The sequence below is a fragment of the Podarcis tiliguerta genome (assembly GCF_965153285.1).
Source record: "Podarcis tiliguerta genome assembly, chromosome: 3".
Taxonomy (NCBI): Eukaryota; Metazoa; Chordata; class Lepidosauria; order Squamata; family Lacertidae; genus Podarcis; species Podarcis tiliguerta.
In genome coordinates, this window is record NC_139536.1 from 46983030 (window position 1) to 47007032 (window position 24003).

Below are 24003 nucleotides of genomic sequence, written 5' to 3' on the forward strand. Positions count from 1 at the left end.
AGACGCACCAGACCATAGGACACGCCTTGTTTTCGGAGGAGGAAAACAAGAAAAAAATATATTCTGAATCTCAGAAGCCAGAACAGCAAGAGGGATCTCTGCGCAGCGAAAGCAGCGATCTCTCTTGCTGTTCTGGCTTCTGGGATAGCTGTGCAGCCTGCATTCGCTCCATAAGACGCACACACATTTCCCCTTACTTTTTAGGAGGGAAAAAGTGAGTCTTATAGAGCAAAAAATACGGTAAATGGGAAAGGGGGGCAGTCAGGAGTCCATGTCCTACTAAGCATTCAGAGTTTTCAAAAAAGTTCCCGAACAACACTCATTTTGCCCTTGCTTTAGTGAGCAGGAAGCTGTTCCATTCCATAATAATAAACAATAGTCAAAGGAACATCTTAACAGAGCATGGTGACATGATACCCGGAGGATAATTTATTGTGCATGGTGTGTGGTTTATATATTGCATTGCCATGACAACTTTTTCCCCATGTTGAATGGCCGAGCTGCAACAATGCCCAAAGGCCCCGATCCAACTCTAGGCCTGAGTAGGATGTTGTGTACATGCAGCAATTGGTGGGGAGGGGTTGCACCTATGAATGGGTTCCGAATAAGCATCAAAATGCATGGAAAGCTACGTCCAGATGTGTCCCTGTATCAGTTACACATGCAGACGGTTGCTTCCATGTCTCCTTCTAGTGCTGAGTGACAGACATTAGCAGAGGGGAAACCAGTTACCTCAAACAGGCAGCCTTTTCACTCTTCCATCTCTTTGGTCAACTTGACTTTTGTGGCATTCAGCATGTGATAAGAATGTTTCATTCGCTTCTGCCCCCCTTTGCTGAACAGCTCCCAGACATGAGACTGGCAAAGATCCCTGCTGACTGCTTACGTGGTTACTAATACAGCAGATCAACATAGTTACTATTTTATCCAGAGGAAATAATAGCCAAATGCTTGTGTATGCTTCCCCAGAAGTAAATCCCAGTGCGTTCAGTGGGACCTATGCATAGGTTGAAATCCTAAACAAGAAGGAAGTTTTACAGTCCAACATATAAAATGCTGGTCAGCTGGGAAGGGCAGGTTCATATTTGTCATGTTGGTAAAGGATAAGCTGAAACTGTATAGGAATCAACTTGCTTTCCCCAACTCACCAGCATTACAGATGTTGGCTTGCAAGACTTCCATCCTTTATGCAGTATCTTGCAGAAACCCAAGCACACAATAGTGATGCCCTCGTGATCTAGTCAGAAATTGAACACTTTCAAATTCTGTTGATTCCAGTGGGAGGAATTTAAATCTTATGTCCTGGTCAAATTGTTTGAGAGTAGTCAAACAAGGGTGGTAGACACAGCCCTTTTCAGATAACTTCCTAGCACTTTTGTCTGATTAATTGGGGAAAGAGAGAGAGGAGGAATTAAATTCTGGCTTCATCCCAAAGGCTGACTGGAATCTGAGTTGGCCACAACATTTTTGTGCAGTTAGATTATTAGTACCTTACAGTGCAATCCTATGTATATCACTCAGAAATAAGTCTCATTGGGTTCCCGGGGACTAAGAATGGACAAATCAGTTCCAGTTCTTAAATTTAAATCTTAAATTCAGTTCTACATATTCCTGCAACCTGTGATTTTTTAAAAAAAAACCTAATAAAAATTTGTCAGCATTTTAGTATAAATTTCTCTGATTGAACACATTTTTGTATGCAGTTTTAACTAATATACACATATATTTTTTTGCAAAGCAGTTTCCCCTGATAAAAAGCATTTGTGTATGCTATTTTCATGAATATATGCATTTTTATGCCCATTTTACCCTAGAATATGCTTTTCTGTACACATCACTTGACACAACCGCCCTGCAAAATTCAAAGTGTGAATCTTGGAGGATTACTGTTTTTCAGTTCACATATCGTTCAAAAAAAGTGCAAATTAGGTAGTTTAAAGGTGAACGCAAAATGAATTGAATTCCTCTTGTTGGGGCTTACTCTCAGGTAAGCATGCATAGAACTGAGGCTGAGGACACCCAGATGCAAAGAGCTGAGTTAGGGCTCTGTAAGCTTCCGAGGGTGTTGTTTATCTCCCAAGACCTGACAGCAGAGCAGTGGGCTTTGGCACGCTCTTGGAGTGTTTAAGTGTTTAAGCTCAAGATGTATATTTGTAAATGAATGTAAACATTAGAAAACAGCAGTAACCCTCCAGTGACTGACCTCCTCCTAAAGGAATCCAAGCGCTATACCGCTGGACCTTTTCACAACATAGAATAGTTGGGTGAGTGTAATAATATATTTTTGAAACACATTTAGGAAACCATCACATGCCAATGAGTAGAGTGTCTAGGTGGGAACTGAAGCTCATTACCAAACAACATCCGGCTGCCATTTTGTTTTTTCTCACTCCAAAGCTGTAAAAACTAATAACCACTGTTAACTACAAGGAAAAAAAATATCAGGAGCCAATCCCTGAGGCCAAACTAAGACCTGGTGGAAATTTTAAAACAAGAAAATAATTTTGTTAAAACATCTGACTGGCTGTTGCTATAGATTTCTATTAAGTATATCTTGATCCTATGACCCACACTGAACTCTGTGGAGTCCTTAATTCCAGTGGGAATTTAACTTGTGTCTATGTAAGAGAGAAGCATTACTGGTTGGGTGCAACATATTTGGAAGATTGTTTCATACAGAAACCTTCAGAATAAGTAGGGAGTCTGCCATGAAGCCTTATTCGCTTCACTCACCTTTCATATTGGTGCACTATAGGACTCCAGGGGGAGGGAAAAGAGGGCAGGGGCAGGAATTGACCCTGGAATCAGACACCGCTGAGTTGAGCCTCATTTACTTACCGGTAATTGAGAAAAACAGCAAGGAGAGCCTTTCTGCATTACTATTTTCTACAGGGAAATTCATCTCTAGTAATCTTACTGGGCTGAGAGGCTGCAGGAACAGCATCCAGTCAGGCTACACCCCTGACTATGTAAAGAATGGGTGGGTGGAACGTTCTCCATGTAATAGTACCACTGTTTTCCTTAAGGAGTTGTAATGCAGCCAGATTTCCTTGCTCTATGGTATGGCCTTTAGGAGAGGATGAGTTCTGGGTAAAACAAGCTACCCCTCCCCATCTCTCAGGAATGTTAGCCCTTAAAAACCACTAGTGCCAGTGAGTGTAGAAGAATTCAGGCCCTCCTCGGAAAGCCCATGAATATACTTTCCCAGAGGAGATCTTGCCACTCTGCTGATGGAAGGTGTTTATACTGAGCTCATGCTCTATGCAAGCGATGGGGAGCCTAAGGCCCTCCAGGTATTTGTGGTACTACAGCTCCCATCACCACTGGGGCTGATGGGAGCAGAGACCAACAGGTTGGCCATCCTTACTTTAATGAAAGCCTTTTATCGTGTCCTCTTGCACCTCTTGGCCACTAGTACCATAAACTTCCAAGTAGCCTCCCTACTCACAATCCACCTATTTGTCATGTTGCCCTTGTGAGAGCTATAGGTCCCTTGCTTGGATTGTGGTTGATTTCAAAACCTCGGTACATGGTTTTTACAGATGTGTAATTTCTGCAAATGTGTAACTATTATGGGAAGTCTCCACTTCAAAGAAGTCTTGCAGAACAACACCCTGAGCACACAACAAAACGTGTCGAACTATTATTTCCTGCCAGGTTTGTGCAAATATTAACTAAAAGGTATGTTAAAACAGTCTTGACCAGGAGGCTGGGGTGGAGGGGTAGTGCATTACATTATGATCCAAATCCAAAGATGCTCTCGCGCAATAGTGCATTATGTGCTGTCAGCAGTATTTTCATGGAAAATTCAGATATGGGATATGCATCTGCAAAGAGAGAGCAGTGGGAAGCCTCTGGTTCTGCTTTTTTCATTGTTTTTTGTGCTGTGGGATCCTGTGTATGTTTGCAGATACTAAAAGTTAACGAAAAGTTAGATTATCTTTTGTATTAGTATGCTTTGATGCTGGGAAAAGAATATACTGTGTTTAAAATTAAATTAAATCTCTCGCGTTGTGGCATCACTGAAGTTAGCCTCAAAGCTCACACTGACTTTAAGGTGAAATGACATTAGCTTTGATAGGCAAAGCCACCGATTTCTGGCTATTCCTTTATATTTTAAAAAAATTGTTTTTTTTCTTCCCCCTCCTAAATTATATTCCCTCCTACAATCCAAAAGCATTGCAAGAAAATAAAATCTTCGTCAGTCATCTAAGTCCCCGCTGCTGTTGCCTAACCATAGGCTTGCAAAATAGATTTATACATTTTCCAGTATCTCTTTTTAGCGACCTCTCCGTGACCCCTCGCCAGGCGCTGAGCATCTGCAACCACAGGACACCGCTGGTGTCTACACTGTATGTGGAGCACACATTTTAAAAAAACTGAATATGCTTTACAGCAATGCCCCGTCTGAACAATTGAGCCACTTCAGTTTGGGAGAGGACAAGGAAAGGGGCCTCATGTGACAATTAACACCCTGTTAATTGTATTAAGAAACAGCTGTTTCTTAAGAATAGTATTAATAGTATTAAGAAACAGCTGCTAACTTAAATTTGCTTCTGATTAAGTGCCCATGACACTCTTTAGGGCCTTGGGGATACTGGTGGGGCCTTCATCAAAGCCTACCACCACCACCACGTTCATGGCTTCCCTGGTCACTTTGTCACATGGGGGAGCAGCATGGTTGCTGTGATTGCAAGGTCCTCACTTTGGCGTTCCAGAGTTGTCGTCTTCTTCCTCCTCCTCTTCCCCGCTCCTGACCTAAGCCATGGGGAATGGTGCATCAATGGCAAGGTGAAATATCCTCCAATCCCAGTAGCTCTTTGACAAGTCTCTCGCCGAACTGCACCCGGCTGTACTTTTTCACGTGGTAGGCATCGGACATTTTGTATAGGATGTAGGCGTTGTTTATGGCAATGCTGATGGCAAACCAGAACACTTGCTGCCAGGTCTTGTTTGGTTTATGAGAGATGAAATACCTAGAAAGAACAAAAAAAGGGGGGGAGGGGAGGGAATCCAGCGGTCATGAAAACGTTTCTGAGATAAGGCAAAGGGTCTGTGCCCTAAAAACTACAGAATCTAGACACAAGACAGAAGAATGTTCTGTCTGTCTATGTCTTACACTTAAGAAATCTGGCAATCAATGGCAGTGGGAATAGGGAGTTTGTTGGTTGGTAAAAAAATATATAGAAATGAATCTTGCTGATTTCTCTATAAGCTGGCGAACTGGAAGAGAGGACTTTATTCTGCCACAGCAACATAGCCACCAGAAGGGACGGTATTTGTTTAACAATCCCAGGCGCCTAATGCTTTTTGGACCAACAGGCAGCTTAAACTGGCATGGCAGAGACTGAGAAAAATGATGTTTGATTTTGCTAGATTTTCTCATAGCGCACACTGGTGCATCGGCACTGCTGCTGAAGAGCAGTCCATTGAATTCTGCACCTGAGAAAGCACATTTTGTGTTGCCTGCAAAGCGTCAATGCAAAAACACTGTTCAGTGCCAACTGTTTTCATGTGATTGGCCTTGGACATTTCGTACAGGATTTAGGGATTGTTGGTGACGCTCATTTGACATCAACACAAAACCAAGCCTTCTGCATTATTGACCCTCTCCTGTGGAATGCTTCCCCAACAGGGATTCCACAAGCACCTTCTGTACTAACTTCCAAACGTTTGCCAAAGACTTTTCTTGGCAGCCAGGCTTATGCTGACAACTGAGAAAAGTATTTTCCAAAACAGTCGGCTGGTGATAAGGTTTACATTTTTGTATTCATTTTAACTGGTAAACTGCTTTGATTTTTTTTTAAATGGATTTTTTTAAATAAATAAATATGGGAGAAGATTAAGACTAAACGGTTCCTGAGTTCAGTGCCCAGCACAGTACCTTAACTTTGTGCTGTGACTTGGAGAAGTAAAAGGAATCAATTCCCCCGCCAAACATAATTTATGAGCTTTTCTTCTAAACTGCAGTATCCTGACATGACACGTCCTCTCATGACAGTTTTCCTCTCTCGGTACAAAATGTTCTTCAGTCGCCTTTCAACAAGCTCCATGTGTAAATAGGTCATGGAAGAGCTCTAGAATTGCAGCCCAGTGAAGTCAGCCATGCCCCAAAAGTTTGTCTAAAACCAGGAACTTCCTATGTGGTGTCTGACTAGGGATGCTTTCATGGTCAACTGAAAAAATCATGTGTGAAATAAACAGGAATGTTGTATACTGGTTGGTGTTGTGAGCAGCAAGATTTTCTGGGGAGATGAGATAGAGCTGCTATTAAAGAACAAATTCATCCAAAGGGTTGAACTACTTCCATGCAGTTGTTGCTCAATGTTAAGTTCTGTGTGCTCACACGCACACACACACACACACACACTCCCTACTGTAAGTTTGATTCCCCCCCCCCCACTACCACTTTCTAGTTTTAATGTGAGTGAGATGGAGGGAACAAAATCTCCACGTGTCTATGCCCCACTATTTTATTTAAAATGAATGAAGAGTTGCAACAGTTAGCACCTGCTACACTGGACCCAAACTACACTTGCTTTTCGCTCAATATAAAGGATGACTCAAACACCTTTCTTCTATTTGCTCCCTAATTTGTGCAGACTTAGCATTTGCTTTCAAGCGTGAGTGTACTGGGCAACGCTGTTAACTATTTCGAAGGGCTGCTTTCGATTGCTTATATTCTTGCTCTTTCATTAAGAGGCTGAGGGTATTTTGATTACCAAAAAAATTGCTTTGGGGAAATACTTTAGAAACACACATTCAAGCCCACAAATTTCATTTAAATTGCACGAAATTGGTTCTTTCTTTGGCTGTTTTGAAAAAATCTTCATCCAAACTCCTGCCATTTGCCTATAATGGGGCCGATACAGAAATCCATAAGGATTCTTATAAAATGACACACCATTCCTCTCCCAAAGAATCTTGGGAACTGTAGTTCTTAGAGGCACAATTCTCAACACTGTTGACAAACTACAGCTCCCAGAATTCTTTGGGGAAAGTAATGTGCCTGATGTATATGCAACCTATGTTTGGATATACTTCAACTGAAGTAGCCCATTTATAAGAAGGTCTCGTCTCTCTTTAGATGAAGATAGCATCTTTCTCTCTTTTTTCTAAGAGGCCTTTTTAGGGCATGGTGATGGATTGGTGAAAATAAAATGGCAACGCCACAAAACAAGAACACTTTTTCACTTTTCTACCACTTGTGTATTCCAGACCAGTATTTTGGTTGGGACACACCTACTAAAGTGACCACAGGGAACCATTTTTTTGTTGTTGGGGGTGGGGGGGTGGGATTCAGTTTCTAAGAGATTGGCATAATGGCCCTTGAAGAAGCAGCCTATAGAAAGGCTGCCCAAATTTGTTTTTGCCAAGTCCTTTCCCTTTCCTGTAGAACCTCGGCCAAATGGATGCCTCTCCACCCCCATCCTCTGCCCCATTTCCCAGCCTGCAATCCTATTTTCTTCACAGAGTTTCCGGTTCCACTGGCTGTCTTTCACAGCTGTGCTGTCACTATTTGTGTCCTTTCTTTTTCAGCTAAGCGCCCAAGAAAAACAAACAAAACAACACCGAAGTTATGCCAAAGAAGACCCGAGTGAGAACTTTCCTCCCTTTTTTTACTCCATGGAACAGGGAGGCTCCTGTACTTGGAAACTGCTTGCCATGGCATTTTATTTGAATCGGGATAGGGAACAGCCTCTGAGCACAAAGGCTGGGCTTAACTGTCCCACATACACCAAATAGCTAGTTCTTCTATATGAAAAATGGATACTGGGTAGTTCTTTGAGGACTTTATCACTTTAGTGTGCAGGTAAAGAAACCCTATTTTCAAATTTGAAAACATAACATGCAAAACTAGACAGAAAGAAAATACAAGCACTATGCACTTCCTTAAACACTAAACCACAAATATATCCTTTGTAGAAAAAGTTAACCAAAGTAGCCCTCTTAACAAACTATTGCTTTGTTACTCAAGTAGGTTAGAAACCTTGTGAACAGAGAAGAGTGGCAAGTGTCAACTTGGAACCGTAATTCTGGAAGAGACTCAAGGTTTACCATCTCTGCATACAACATCTATTAAACAGATGAGCCTCTCTGACCTGCATGTAACATGTAAGCTTTAGTCATAATTGCCCACATCCACATTTTATTAAATCACCCAGAGAATGATTAGGGAACAGTTGAGTTATGTGAACGTAATTTGGATTTTTGAATGAATACGATGGTCACCACTCTGGTCATTCTCTCCCCATTCCTCATGGAAACAGAGGCGAGCATGTGCACACACTTTGCTCTTCCAAAAGAAATGGGTGAAAGTCAGATCCGTAGGATTAAGCTGAGTCTTGAACGACACATAGAGCTGAAAGGGGAAGTGGGAAAGAGTGCCACACTTCCAACTTCCTCCTTCAGCTCTATTTACTTTTCAGGAGAGAGAGAAAAGTAATCCTCCTCTCCACCTCATGACCAGTGGGGCAGTAAGAGAAGTAGAGGCTCTGATGCCTTGTGGACACTTGGTGATGGCCTTGGTGGTACCACTGACATCGCTGGTTGCTGTCTAAGTTAATGGCCATTTCTAAATCTGTGTCATCTATACAAAACTGTAAACAATGTAGAAGAATTGTGTCACCTGTTCAAAAGATTTGCTGAAAGATTTCCTCCAGGCTTGTGTGGAAAACTGGCTAGATTTCAATACTGTTGTTACTGACTCTTGTGTTTTCATCTGCTCCTGTACTTATTGTTTGTAATTGATTTTTTAAAATAAAAAATCTTATCTCACCCTGGTACCGGTATGTGATGACAGGTGGGTTGGAAATAAGTTTAAATATATAATCACAGATTATTTAAACGAATAACAAGACAGGACCATGCTGGTAGCTCCTTTAGGGTGCCACAATCCTGTTCAGGATAAAACAGTGATCCCTTTAGATGGGAGAAAAGGATAGGCTAATTCTGTGTGGAAACAAGTTAAAGCATGGAACAGAAATCAACCATGGTAATAAATAAAACTACACTCTCTAATGGTGATTATCTTGAGTTTGCGTGTCATGGTTGCTGCCATTTTACAGTGCCTAAGCTCCATTTTGGGAGCCAGCAAACCTTGCAAAGCAGCCAATTCTACTAATAGTGTATCTATATGTAGCATTTCTTTGATTTAATTCTTTCTGTCACAGCCAAGAAGCAAAACTGAATTCTGGCCAGGTTGCCTTTCCCTTCCTGGAATTCCCAATTGAAATGCTAATCAGCTTGTTGCCAGGCAGGGGGGTGTTTGCCAACATTTGGGTACTGAGTGATTAACACCGTGTCCAGTTCCATTTGGCCTATCACAAGCTCCGGTTCTGACTTGTCATATAAATGGCCGTAAGCACGCTTTGCTGAGTTGCAAAAGGTTTACTTTGGTTTTGAAGAGATATGCATTCTACCTGATACCTTCTTGTGGTGACAAAGGTTGAGCTGAAGCTGCTCTGGAACCTAGACACCCTGTGGCGGAAACCATCTTGTAACAATCTGAAAGAATTGCCCAGCTTGGTTCCTAGATTGTATGACTAAGACAGTCAAAGATTCAATGTGTTTAAGAAGTCTGTTTGGTGGAAGGTTCGCAGGCTATGAAGGACTTGCTCACAAATTTATTGACAGCTACACAAATTATTATAGCTAGGAAGTGGAAAGGGCAAGCAGAATATAAAATGGGAGAGTGGTATAAAGAGGTGTGGGATATGGCTATTAATGATAAATTAACATGTGCCATTAAGGTAAGACAGGGAATATGCTGGAGAAATGATTTTGAGGAGATATTATAGAATTTGTACTGTTCAAACGGAAGGGGGTCAAACCATTGCAAGAGTTGTTGAAATTTTGGGAGGTTGGATAGTTACAATAGAATGTTCTCAGTGGTGGGGTGCACATTTTTATTACTATTTGTTTATGATTATTACATCGTCAAAATAAATAAATAAGAAGCTGTCAGTTTCCTCCCTTTAACAGCAGCAGCTGGGTTGGGAAGCAGTATTAGAACCATGGAGTAGGTTGGCAGAACTGTAGCGCTGGTGAAAGCTTTAAATGCACTGTTTCCCTCTTCCTCTACTCTAAACAAAATTCAAATTCCCCATAGCTTCTCCAAAGTAGGGAAAATGTTAGGAAAACCAGTCATGGGTCTTCCACAGCATGTCTTGAGTCACCTCTGAGTATTTTTATCCCTGTGCAAATGCACCTCAGAACTGAAAAGCAGTTGAAAAGGGTTAAAATTTCCTGACCCAATAGTTTTCCAACTACAATAAGCTTTTCACATGGGGGGACATGTAAAAATGTGGTCCCTCAGCTGCAGTGTGAAGTACTACAACCCAGGGAGGGGTGTGCTACGTGCCATTTCTGCACATTGGAAATATGCTGTTTCTATGTGGTAGAAACCAATTTTTATTCTTAGCCACAAATCCACACTGAAGCTCAGGGTGTAATTATTGAGGGACAGTGCCTATATGTGGTTCTTAGATAAGCTGTTTGAAAAACATCTCCACCATGACCCATCCAGCTCTCCTAGAAGATATTCAGACAAGTTGGGAATGAAGTTCTATGCTTGGCTTCGTTGTCCATGATGGAGTCAGTGAAGGCAAAGTCAGATATATACTTCCTTCTGAAAAGCTGAAAGTAGTACCCTTATTCCAACAGTATGACATTCATCCTCAAGTCCCCACCACCCCACAACTTGCTTACTTGCTGTATTTGTCATCATATTTGCAGATATAACTAAGATGAGCAGCAAAGGCTTCTACTGCCAACGGGCAAGGGATCTCTCCACTTTTCCTCTTAATTATGACACCTGTTTCAATGAAAAAGAAACATGTTGGTTGTCACTTGTGGTTAACATGCAGTATGCTCTGATCCTGATAATTATCACCCCTCCAAAGCTGGTGCTATTCCCTTTTTAGGGGGAGCGGGGCAGAATTTGCATGTTGGATGCAAAGACACAGTTAATGTCCTATCTAGTTTGACCCTTAATTGCCCTGGGTTCGTAACCTGTTTTGGGGGTCCAGATCCCACCCCCAAGCAATGTAGCATCTCTGAGCCCTTACCTTGTTGAATTGGAGAATAAGCGTTGGTCAAAAACCGAAAGTAGCCTTTATTGTACCAGCAGATCAAGGACATGTTTCCTTTCATCTTTATCCTATATTGTCCTCGAGACTGAGGAGCATCTGGGTTATTTAGCATAGATGGAGGCAGGCCTGTGCAGTCACTTTTTCTTGCACTTAACAACCCACAACAATAAATCTCTGCAAATGGAAGGTGACAATACATATCTATTAGCAAAACTACCTTGAGGTTTGAGAGTTAAATGGAACGGTCATCTCCTGACCTACCAGGCTTAGAGGGGGAAAGGTGGGACAATGACTTACAGTTTCCATGAGGAAATATTTCTTGTCTCAATAAAGAAAGCCATATAAAAGGAAATCCCAGGAGAATTGTGTGCTGAATTGTCTACTGTATGAATGAGATTGCAATGCATTTCCAAGGGAGAGGACTAACTGGAAAAGGAAACTCCAACGGAGGTGGATCTGCTTAGCTGTGCCATACATCACGACAGTAAAGGCCGCCTTGTCTATAGCAGGAACTGAGAACCTGTAGTTCTCCAGATGTTCAGATGTTCTCAACATCTGGAGAACCACAGTGGTTCACCACCTCTAGTTTAGAACGTTGCAATTTGACAAGTTTAAAGCATGACATTATCAGACTGCGGTCTGAAGCGCCAAGGATAGCTAACGCGATTCAGCAAGACTTCCTGCCATTTTTATTCAGAAACACTAAAGCATTAAAACATAAAATAAAAACCTTAAACATCTTGGCTTTTAAGGACTAAAAGCTGAGTTCATATAGAGAACTCTCTTTTTCTGGCATCTTGTGGCTATATTTCATGTCTAGAGAGCCTTATAGATCACATTGCTGGTCCTACAAAGCCCTTGGGGTCCCTTCCAACTCAAGATTCTACAAATCTATTCCTTTTGGTATATTACAATTCAAAAATCCAAGCTTTCTTAAGCTCCACTAGAATCTTAAATGGTCTGGTTGAGAAGGAGCCAGTGGGGGAAATTGGATTTGTTCATATTTGTAATTTCAAGTCATTAGAAGGATTTCCAGCCACAGTTCTAGCCACACCTGAACACGAAGATTAACATTTTAGTTCGGGGGCCCCTAAATGAAGGAAAGAACTAGGGTGGGTGGAGCAGATGGATTAACCACAGAGCCCAGTACCAGTTGGAGAACACTAGCTGATTAATATCATTACTGATAGGCTTACTGAGTTCAAGTGCAAACTCTCTGAGGTAAGAGGAGGCACAAAGACTCCTCTCGACAAAGTTGTCCTGACTCCATGAACAGTAGGGCCGGCACAGCCATAACACTGGACCAGCAGGTGCAGTTCTGATCACCTCTTAAACCTCTTCTATTTGTCTTTCCTGCCACAGTTAAACTCATAAGCTCTTCACTCCTATTGCGCAGATCCAATTTTCTCCAGTAGTGTGAAGTCAATGCTATTGAGTTTGCTAAGGGGGCCTTTAATTCAGAAGCACAAACACCAAAAGGTTAGAGGTAATTAAGCACAATCTTTCTTTCAGTCCAGACAGAGAACTTGTAAATGGAGCGTCACCTTACAAAGGGTAATGAGAACCATATGTCAACCACCTCTCTAATGCAACAGAACAAATGAGGCATCCTAGATTTATGACCAAGACAAGTGACTGCTTTAACAGTGGCAGCAGATTTAGTACCAGCACATGGCACATGTAACTTACACAGATTCTAAAAAATAAACCTGCGATGGAAGCTCACAGTTGCTAGGGCAGCAGGGAATAAAAATGAAATGAAATCCATCTGGGTCGATGGATCTGTTCTGTTTTGTTACGTCCAAATAGCAAGTGCCTTTCTCTTATACAGTCATACCTTGGGATGAATATGCTTCAGCTTAAATAATTTCGGGTTGCGCTCCGCAGGAACCCAGAAGTAATGGAGCACATGACTTCTGGGTTTTGCCGCTCGCGCAGACGCTCAAAATGACGTCACGCGCATGCACGGAAGTGGAGAAATGCGACCTGCGCACGCGCAGACACGCAGTCACACCTTACGTTCGCTTCAGGATGTGAACAGGGCTCCAGAACAGATCCCGTTCGCATCCAGAGGTACCACTGTATATGATAGACTTGTGTGGTGCAGGGGTGAAGCCTTGACAGTGACAGCACGTAGGTCAGCCTGGGAGACAACAGAGGGTAGGGCTGCCTACGATGCCCCCAGACAGCTGCGTGACAATTTTTTAACATTAAGATTTTTATGAAGAGATTCTAAAATGCCCTGAGGAGAAAGCAGAACAATGGAAGCTTCTGTTGTGGGGGAAGAAAAGCTTCAAGAAATTCAGATGAGGCATTTCCCTGATTTATATCACACATGCCTCAGGACAGGTAATTTGGGCAAATGGAAGCTAGAGAGAGAGAGAGAAAGGGAGAGAATGAAAATAGGGGACTGGGATTTAAATTCGGATTCCATCGTTCCTTTAAAGTGCAAATGGAAAGCTGGAAATCACATTCTCTCAGGTCGCATCTGTTTTGACCCACAATAGAGAGTGACATCTTTATTTGCTCATTTGAGAAAAAGTAACAAGTGCCTCCTAGAGAGACAGCTTAGGTCACCACTACCTGCTTATCTGTCTGCATCTCCCACTTATGGGCACAAGTGAAATCTTTTTAAGTCACACCATATATTCAAACCTTTCCGATATCACTTTAAATTTCCCAAACGTTTCTGTGTCCTGAAGTTGTTTTTTTTAAAAAATTATGGGCAATGTAGAATTAACACAGGCCATTTCTTTTTCCCATTAATTGCTGAAGGATGGTTGCGGGAAGGCGGGGGACAGGAGAAATTCTGCTACCCCTAAAATGCCACAGCAATTAAACAGCTATGAATTGCCTCTGAGGTCCACAGGGATACTCCACAGCAACCATGTTAGCCTGTTTTCAGTTAAACTGTCAAAGCAGAAGCAAAACAAGAGAGCTTTGTGCCCCCGATAGACCAACAATCCTATTGTTTTGTGAACCGGAGGCCAACCCCCCCCCCCCAGGTCAACACGTAGCCCGACACAAACCTTGTTTCTCAAACTCTTCAAAGAGATTCAAGCTGGTGATGCTGGGCCCAGTAAAAATGATGTAGTTCTTCCCTGCCGCGTTCTGACAAAGGCTCTTGGCCACCATGCTGTGGAGCTGGGTTTTGTTCTTCAAAGCATCCAGGCCTTCCGTGCCACTTCCTTCTTTCAGGTGGACATAGATCTTAACAAGCAAGCGGGGGCAGGGGCAGGGGCAGAACAGCAGGGAGAAAAGTCAGTGCGCAGAAAGGCCAGTGGCAACGCTCTCTCGTTCTTCGGGGAGATGAGCTGAATAGTACAAGTGCATACCTAATCAATGCTATAAGGCCTCTTCTGATGGACTATGCCAAAATGGCAAAATTAAGTGGGAAGATCGGAAATCAAGAAGACAATAATTTTAAGAAAGAATGGGGAAAGTTTATAAGTTCTTTACGAAACCACTGTAAACAGGTTAAAACAGTAGCAGGATTTTAGTCACACTTGTAAAGTAACGGAAAGTATGGATAATTTAGAAGGATAAAAATTTGGATAAGTACAGTGGTACCTCGGGTTACGAACTTAATTCATTCTGGAGGTCCGTTCTTAACCCGAAACCGTTCTTAACCTGAGGTACTACTTTAGCTAATGGGGCCTCCTGCTGCTGCTGCACCGCTGGCGCTCAATTTCCGTTCTCATTCTGGGGCAAAGTTTGTAACCCGAGGTACTACTTCCGGGTTACGGGAGTTTGTAACCCAAAGTGTTTGTAACCCAAGGTACCACTGTATTGATATGCAGTTGTAAATGTTATCATTAGGACCCATGGAAGGGATGGGGGGGGGGGAGTCAGAAGATTCAGAATAATCTCAATATTTGGAATTTTATTTTTGTTATGTGTTTATACCTTTCAAAAATCAAATCAAATAATAATAATAATAATAAATGCTAAGGCCTCTTCAGTCCTGAAGGGGAGCAGTCCTATGCACAAGAAGCTGGCGAGAGGCAAGCTGGTGTAGCTTAAACTGGTGTAAAGTTACACTAGATGCAAGTCCTGTTCAGCAGTGGGACTACTGCTCTGCCTAAACCCGGCAGAGGTAATTTTATGTTCTATAGCCGGTTGCCAGGTAATTTGATGGAACCGAATGGGCTCAAAATCCAGCCTAAGTTTCTCTTCTCTGGTCCTGCCTCCACCTCACGCCCAGAATGCCCCTTTGCAGGGACTTACTCCAGCCTCATCTTAGCCAGCTTCTGCTCTGCTCCAGCTATGACAGGATGAGAAAGTTATACCACTACGTCTGAGCCAGGATTGGAGATTTAATGCTGGCGGAGCCCAGATATGCTGCAATTCTAAGCTGCTCATCCTGGCCGCTCTTGCCACAGGCTTGTCCCCCTGAAACCTTTTGTTGGAACTGCAGCAAGAAATCCCATCCCAAAGCTGAATTAGCAAGCATCGTTGCAAGAAACAGCATGTTTAGAGCTGGACTGTTTTCAAAAATCATTAGGTATTCATCCACAGGAAAAGCTACAGAGTTTGAATTGTGAAAGAGACTGATTGTTCATGGAAGAAAGAAAGAAAGAAAGAAAGAAAGAAAGAAAGAAAGAAAGAAAGAAAGAAATGCACACTGGTACTGCTTTTGGACTACTATGGGAAACAAGGAGTGCTTCACCTTACTGTGCAGCTTGAAAAGACATTTGCTTGTCACTATATTTTGTGTCCTTCATTTCTAGAGATGTATCTCTTACTCTATACACACCCATAGTAACGAGACATCAGCCCCATTCAGGCATTCTTAAGTTCTATCCATGGAGTCCTGTGCCCTGGCATCACTACCCAGCCTTTCCCATACTAAGGGAGAAGATCTGAAGTAGGACAGTAGATGAATTGGACTGAATGTCCAGTCCTCCTTGCAGCTGGTAACCCTGCACCATCAAGCAAACAATTCCTGTTGGTCAGGCATACAATTCCTATTTGGCCCATATGCGGTCAGCTGATCTTACACTGAGCCTGGATAAGGGTGGAGGGTGCTTAAATAGCTCACTGAGCTCCCCCCTCTGCCAGCATTGGCACAACATGTTTCTGTGGACACGCTACTTCCACGGGATCTTAAGGCACAAGCCAACCCCAAGCAATTTTGCATTGGTTTCAGATTGAAGTATCAAGTTTTAAGAAAGGGTTAGGCTGTGGCAGAACCAAGGATCAGATACACCCAGAGGGAGCCTGATGGAGAGTTGTAAGCAGCCGGGAGAAATTTGATCATGTCCTAAGACACTCCAGTCCTGTTTGAACAGGAGCAGTTTATGGCATGACAGATCCTTCAGCTCAAACTGCAGATGCAATAAGGTCAGTTACATAGGAAATTATGGCAATCCTATCAGCCAAAACATGCACTGACCACCTTCCAAGCAGCCTGTAGTAAACCAGTTTTTCAGTCCCACTGATTAGACATTTGGATCCATGTAAATAGTTGTAGAGAGCCCTCTGTGTGCATGGCAGAATCACACTGACACAAGGAGATGTAGCTGCAGGCCCATCTGTACCCATCACATGAGAATAGGCCTGCAGCAGAAGGCAGCTATAATGGAAACTAGGAGAAAACCTAAGACACGTCTCACTTGGGGGCACAATTCAGTGGAAAGTTTTCTTGTGCAAACCTCAATTAAATGAACAGTGGTTTGTTTCAACTGGGTTTAGGGATGAGACCTCCTTTGTGGTTACTAGCCTAACTTCTCATGGGCTTGAGCACCCCTCCTCAACACCTCTAGTGTGGCTGCAATACTTCTGGTTTTGATTTACCACAGTTCACTATGTTGTCTAAACCCAACAACAACTGTGGTTCATCTTGCCAATTTCAGACCATGAGTCATGCGGCTGGCTTGTTTCTGCCAACCACTGCTCATATCACTGTTCAACTAACCATTGGTGAACCATAATTGAGGGGTCTGGAATAATGCTAAAGTCCCGTTAATAGACAAACAAAAGCTTCAAAACTCCTTCTTGGGCCCACACCAAAGGAGGAGGTAGCAGCGGAGCACACACTCTCGGTGGGTGGGAGAGGTGTTAGGAACGTCCTACTCTCGTGTAGGACCCTGGCAGAGACACATGCCCGACTGGCATGTTCTCTCCCTCCTGGTCGATCGTTCGGGAGCTTCAAAAGCTTTCTTCTGCCTGAACATCACAGCGACTGATGCCAACAGACATCAGCACACTCAGGGATCTGCAGAGTGTTCGCAGTTTGTGTAACAGAATTCAGTAGCTCAGCATTTGGCTAATCTATGTTTATTTACATATAATACACTCGGAGCATTCTGACTTAGCTCCTTCCTCTTTCTCATCAGACAGCAGAGAGAAAGAACAAAGGACAATAGTCCCATTTCACGGAACACAGTAACACAAACATCCTGTCTCCATCACTTCCCACTCTGTGAAATTAAAACATACACTGTCATGTGATAGACAACAATCCCATGACTGCAGACATGGGGAATGAATCTCCAACATCCTCCCCTAATTCGACAGTGGAATTTGCTGTCAAGGAGTGTGGTGGAGTCTCCTTCTTTGGAGGTCTTTAAGCAGAGGCTTGACAACCATATGTCAGGAGTGCTCTGATGGTGCTTCCTGCTTGGCAGGGGGTTGGACTCGATGACCCTTGTGGTCTCTTCCAACTCTATGATTCTATGAAAGCAACTCTGTCCTGAGTAATATTCCAAAAGCCTATTTTCACAGACGTTTGAGCTGTCTGCCTAACAGCTGCAATAATCTATGCACAAATTGATGTCTTGGCCCTGTGCTTGACAGGGAAGGTTTCCCACATGACCCTCATGAGTGGATATTCTTTAAGCCATGGCTTAATTAATACTTGGGAACGGATTTTTGCGATGCTCAAGGAGAAACAACAGTAAAGCAAGTATTATTTAAAAGAATTAAATGAAATATACTCTACGGGGTGTTGTGGAAGGGAGCTGTCTCAAAAATATGAACAAGGCAACTGATAAATTCAACTAGTTTTATTCCTACAAGCTTTGAACTTTCACAAATTTCTGAGAGAGAGAGAGAGAGAGAGAGAGAGAGAGAGAGAGAGATGTTAAATACGGATACCCCTACAAAAACGACAGATGGCTAACCCTTCTGCAACTCTGCCCTTGAAAAGGAAATTCACCCCGGGCTTATATTTTGCTCTCTCAAAGTAGAATGAGTAAATCAATTAGGACTTAATGGGACATCAAATAAGCTTATTCACAACGTGAGGACAGCGAAAGTCATTCTAATTTTTAATGTGGCACCTTACCACCGTGCACAGTCCTGACATTCTCCAACATCAGAAATGGCTCTCTGTTTAGAACTGCCACAGGTTTATCATGAATGAAAAACAAATGGGTAACAGGGAGACAGGGAGGAGAAAGGAAAGAAAGATGGAAAACTCCAACCCATCTGCATGCATTTACAGTGTGGCCTGATGCCATGTTAGATTGGATCAACATAAGCACATTTTAAGAGTCTAGAATCAAGGCTATTGACAAGACTCAAGATCCCAGCCCCTTTCAGCACCACTGGAACTATTAAGAAAAGACCATACTTGGGCCGCAGCTAGGGATGGGTGAATCTGTCCATTTTGATTTCAGTTTTTAATTTCCCAATCTTCACTTCTCCGCATTTCCACATCCATTTGCAATTTTCTTTTAAAGAGTCCTCACAACACCACCAGCATTTACATATGAATTTCTCCTAATATACACATTTTTGTGCACAGTTTTGCCTTATATGCATTTTTGCCAAACAACTTCCCAAATTAGAAGGCATTTTGTGTGCTATTTTCACTAATGTATGCATTGTAAGGCACATTTTGACCCTGTGTGTTTTTGTACGCATCACTTGGGTTGAGAACTACACTGCAAAATTCAGAGAAGTGCATATTTTGAAAGTTACTGTATTTTGAGTCTCCTCCTGCTTCCCAGGCAAATTTGGTAAGTTCACCTTTAAATGCTGAATCAAATTTCTCCCCATCCCCAGTCATAGCTCTGACTTCCTGATTCAGTTTGGAAGCTGTGATTTGAGTGGCAGGACCATGAGATGATCTGCCTCCACATCTCTTCATGGCTTAATTAAACTGGAAGCATGCCGTGCCAGTCAGACTGCATTGGGAATGGAAAATTATTATCCCGGCTTATCATTTGGAAATTATTTTCCTCACTTCTGGACACCACGGTTAAAAGAAGGTTATTGAAACAGAGTACAGAGATAAAGAGCAGAACTGCATAGATGATAAAGAGTCCAGAAGGTAAATCCTATCAGAAAAGTGGTAAGTGTTTAGCTTAGGGAAAAGAACCTGGACGGGGGGGGGGGGGGGTTATTTAAATTATACCAATAATTTTATATCAGCTTTGTCTGCATTTTGAGATCTGATGGGCACAAGTTAACATCAAGAGAAGCAACAAGCCAAAAATCAGAATAAAAACACAATTAAAAAGAAAAAGATTAATTAAAATTAAAAGCAGCATAATGAAACAATTCAATCACAAAGGCTAAAAGGCAAGGTCTATGTCAGGCAACATAGACACCAGGTGAGTTTCTACTGAGAGGGAAAGTGGTGCCATCACAGAAGAGGCCCTCTTCTATGGCTGCCATCTACCTCGCCTTAGTATGGCACCCAAAGGAGTGCCTCATCTGTTGGCTTCAGTGCACTGGTGTGTTGATGTGGGAGCAGACATTCCTACAGGCACCTGCATCCGAAGCTGTGATCCCCAGGTGCTAAGTAAAATAGCTAGTATGAAGGCTGGGCAGGGGGCTAAGAAGTCCCATTGCATGGCTAGAAGTTTCATGGATGAGACTCATGAGTTGAATTCCACCCATAAACCCCACAGGCTATACCAGTTTTGGCTTTTGTGCAATGAATTGCTTTGCTTTGTCTTTTTTACTCATCTGAATTGCTTTGAGATTTCTATAAATGTAAGCTATATGGAAACATTATAAAATCAAAACATAAAGTACAATAAATGGCATTTTGGATTCAAGAACTTGGGGCTTCTACATTCGTAGAAATTGTTTTTGTTAGAAAGATGCTCTCATACAGATAGCTGCAGAGAGTTTACCATTTCTTCTCACTTAAGTCAATTATCTCCATGTTGGAACCAATCATTTAGACTAAACTAAAGCCTCCTTTTGGTGCATTGAGCAAATTATTGTTTTCCTCCTTCACAGAACAGCAGGCAGTCTCCAAATAAGTGGTTGACTTCCACAGGGCCTTTGTATAAATGTACTGGAAAGGTCGTCAACATAAAGGTGAATGTGGTATTTAAGTCTCTAGCCACTGGGGGGAAAACATCACACCTGTTCTTGCAAGCTGTGATATTGATGGGTTCACACTTTTTGAAATGTTCATTTTCACAACTTCTTGAACTCCTTTCTCACCTGATCCTTTCAAATATGAACAGAGGGCTGTCAAGATGTGCATAGACAAAGGCTCTTGAGATTACTTGGGAGTTATTTGGATGCAAGTCAAACGCAAGTGTCAAGTTCATTATTTTGCTCAAGCTGTTGAGCTTGATCCTGTGACGTGCGGAGTGTCATCCATTCTCATTGACTTTGACAGTTTGAAGATGTATGTTAATGGAGATGGACTGAGGGCAGAAAATAAATTATATTTGGAGCCCAGAGTAGCTGGAATCTCTCCAGCAAGTTTACATTTGTAACAGTTTTCATTTTATGATCTATAGACCTTGCTCTTTCTCCTTCTTATCCTTCAGTGCCAAAGTCCATGAAGGCCAAACAAAAAGTCTTATACCGTGGGAACTATCGCCCATGGCTTTTCCCCGTGATACTCCTGTAAGAATCCTGAGTTGAAGACGCAGCTACTATGCTAATGGGAAGTGCAGCAATGTCAGCATGGGAAGTAACTGGTTATGATGACAAATTTCAGAAATGGGGGTTTCAGAATGATTTCAACTCAGAAATCCATGATCCATCAGAAGCCAAGACCAAGCCCTCTCTGAAATCTGGGCCCAGTCCATAATGGCTCTACTGCTTGGATAGCTCAGTTGGTTAGAGCATGGTGCTGATAACACTAAGGTTGCAGGTTTGATCCCCGTATGGGACAGCTGCATATTCCTGCATTGCAGGGCATTGGACTAGATGATCCACACGGTCCCTTCCAACTCTACAATTCTATGATTCTATGACCATCATCTAGTGCTCCCTCCAATGTCCCAAACCATGCAAATGGAAATGTGTGCATCCACTGGTTGCTGGGGGTTTTTTTGGGGGGGGGGGGAGATGTGCAAAGTATTTATTTCATTAAATTGCTTGTTTTTTGTTTTTGTTTTTAAATCGAAGTAGAATACCAAAAAGGGGCAATAGGACTAATTTCTCACAAAAATTGAAAATAATACTTCCTGTCCAGTTTGTCTCAGGTGCTACAAGTGGTTGTAACATAGTAGGTTTTTTTTTTTTTTAAGAAAGCTGGAAATATGAGGATTATGGTTCATCCTGGGATGGAGCAACACGCCCCCCTTCATTTTGTCTCTCCCCACCCACACCCTGAAATATATACCCAGGATTTGTTGAAGGAAAAACTGTATAGGCCATATCTTTAAGGGGTGGACGCTTAGTCAGAAATTGTATCTCTTGCTGAGGTACCTTAGGCTTGCAGTCTGAATTATTCAATAAAATTAGGAGGCATAGAAAACAACCATCTTGAGACTGGCAGAAAGGACAAGATGAACTTCCCTAGGATATTTTTTAAAAAAACCTGCCATGCTTTCTCATATAAACAGTGTTAGCTTCGCCCATGCAGGGGGCTGTTGATGGACAGGTAACCTTATTCTTGTTACCAGAGGGCTTGGGGAAGTTTCAATTTAACATAAATCATGCAAACAAAGACTTGGGCCTAAGGCCTTTTTCTGTACAGGACAGACAGTGGCTCCCCTTCTACCCTCTTAGAAAATGCCTTAAAGTACAAATCAAGGAACTTTTCTGTGCAGATGCCTGACTCAGGGTTGAGGCCAATTCCACAGGCTCTTACCTGGCAGATAAAACCAGTTGATGAGCACTGCCGTACCCAGAGACTGAATTTCCGCTTTTTCCTCTTGCGTAACTCTCGCTCTGTGCAGGTGGCAATGAAAACCGGATCTTCGTCAATCAGAGGTTCATGGAGTACCTAAAATCACAACGGGGTTGTGTTATTCTATCACTGGGAAGGAAAACAGGGTTTTCAATTTCTCTAAAGCAAGCATGTCAAAGTGGATCAAGTGTCCTATTTCAACCAATACCCATTCAGCTGTGAAGCTTACCAGGTGACCAGTTGCTATCTCTGAGCCTAATCTACATCGCTAGGTTGTTGTGGAAATAAAATAACACAGGATTGCCACATTGTAAGCTAAAAAATAGCCAGCCAGAAGAAATGTCCAGAGGAACAGGAAAACCCTGAAGGCTGTGGTGGACACAGGCACAAGCAATTGAAAGAGCCAAGAAAGGGGCAACATCCTTAAAGACTTAAAGTGGAAGAGGTAAAAGATAGAATTAACCTGACTCAGCATCACCTGGCGTCTGCCAATACTTCCATTGGAACAAATGGAATATTTGTTCCAATATTTATTGGAACAAACCGATCAATTGTTGAGTTGCACACATCTTTCCACCCCCATTATTTGAAGACCCAAAGGGTGGAGGATATTGAGTTGTATAATGTTGAGCTTCCCCCTGATATTCTGGCTCCAAGCTCCTTGGAAGGGAAAGGAAGACCATGGATGTGATGAAACAAATGAACATGTTCTCTCCTCAAACCCCAATCCATAGCGGAGAGTCAATTGCTGTCCTATGCAACAGAGATGATTGCAAGGTGATAGATAGATGATAGATATAGATGATAGATAGATGATAGATAAGATAGACAGATGATAGATAGATAGAATGATGAAAACTTCAGATTACCTAGATCCCAATACATTTTGGATTATAATTCATAGGGGGTTATACACAACCCTTTCTAGCAAAACCATGTTGTTCATGTCTGAACAGTGTACCCTGGCCTAGTTCAAACAAGCTATGGTGCTATCCAACCAAACCGTGTGTGGTGACTAAGGTTTGTTCTTACTGCCTCTTAATGGTTTATTTGGGGAAAACAAATCACAAGCCTGGGTTTAGATGACACAACCCAGATTCTGGCTTCTTTCATTTATGCCATGGCAGGATTGCTGTGAGAACTTTTGAGCAGTGTACACCAGTAACTATGGATTGTGCACCAACTATAGTTTAATGTGAACTTGATCCATGTTTCCAGGGCATACGTTAACAATCTCCCCAAATATGAGGAGGTGGGGGGTCACCATCTTTGCTCAGCCCTTATTCCTCTGATTATCGCTAGTCGAAACATTTACTTTAGCCCTTGTGAATTTGTAGACTGCAAGCGGAGCAAAGAACAGCTTGCTTATAATGAACTTGTTGTTCCCTCCTGAGAGCTATGCCTTGGTGATTTTAATTCCCTCCAGAATGTTAATCTTTGGCCGAGTTCATGTTGCTTCTTGCCAGCCATGTTCCACTCCTCCGGCTACCCAACAGCATCAAGCCATCAAATGAGATTTATTTTAAAAAAATAAAATGAAAAGGTTGCTCATTTAAAACATAGGTCTGTTTTGGAAAGCATCTTCAACGCATCACAGGGCTCACCTGTGCAATTATCATTAAAAGGGAATAGCAGAGAGAAAAGTTTGAAGCCACAAATGAATGTAGATTTTTTTTTAAGCAACATATTTATTATGTTCCACATAACCCATGGAATTGGGACATACAATGCCACTTAAAACTGGTGACGAGAGGATCCTCACAGTCCACATGAAAGTTATTTGGAAAATGGGATTAATTCCAGTTGTTCAGCAAAACAATCTGTACATTAAATTGAATCTGTTGTGTACTGAGC

The 24003-nt window shown here is 42.3% G+C and overlaps 1 protein-coding gene across 1 annotated transcript in view; it reads right to left on the reverse strand.

Moving 5' to 3' along the window:
- Positions 1–421: 421 nt before the first annotated feature.
- Positions 422–24003, reverse strand: part of PGBD5 (piggyBac transposable element derived 5) — a 75199-nt gene continuing 51617 nt past the window's right edge. Inside the window, exons 3-7 of the mRNA XM_083433634.1 lie at positions 22111–22245; positions 14123–14303; positions 11070–11267; positions 10711–10816; positions 422–4976 (exon numbers count right to left, since the gene is read on the reverse strand). Of these exons, the coding sequence (XP_083289760.1) occupies positions 4781–4976; positions 10711–10816; positions 11070–11267; positions 14123–14303; positions 22111–22245 (816 nt within the window). The 3' untranslated portion in view covers positions 422–4780. The remainder of the gene's footprint in view (positions 4977–10710; positions 10817–11069; positions 11268–14122; positions 14304–22110; positions 22246–24003) is intronic.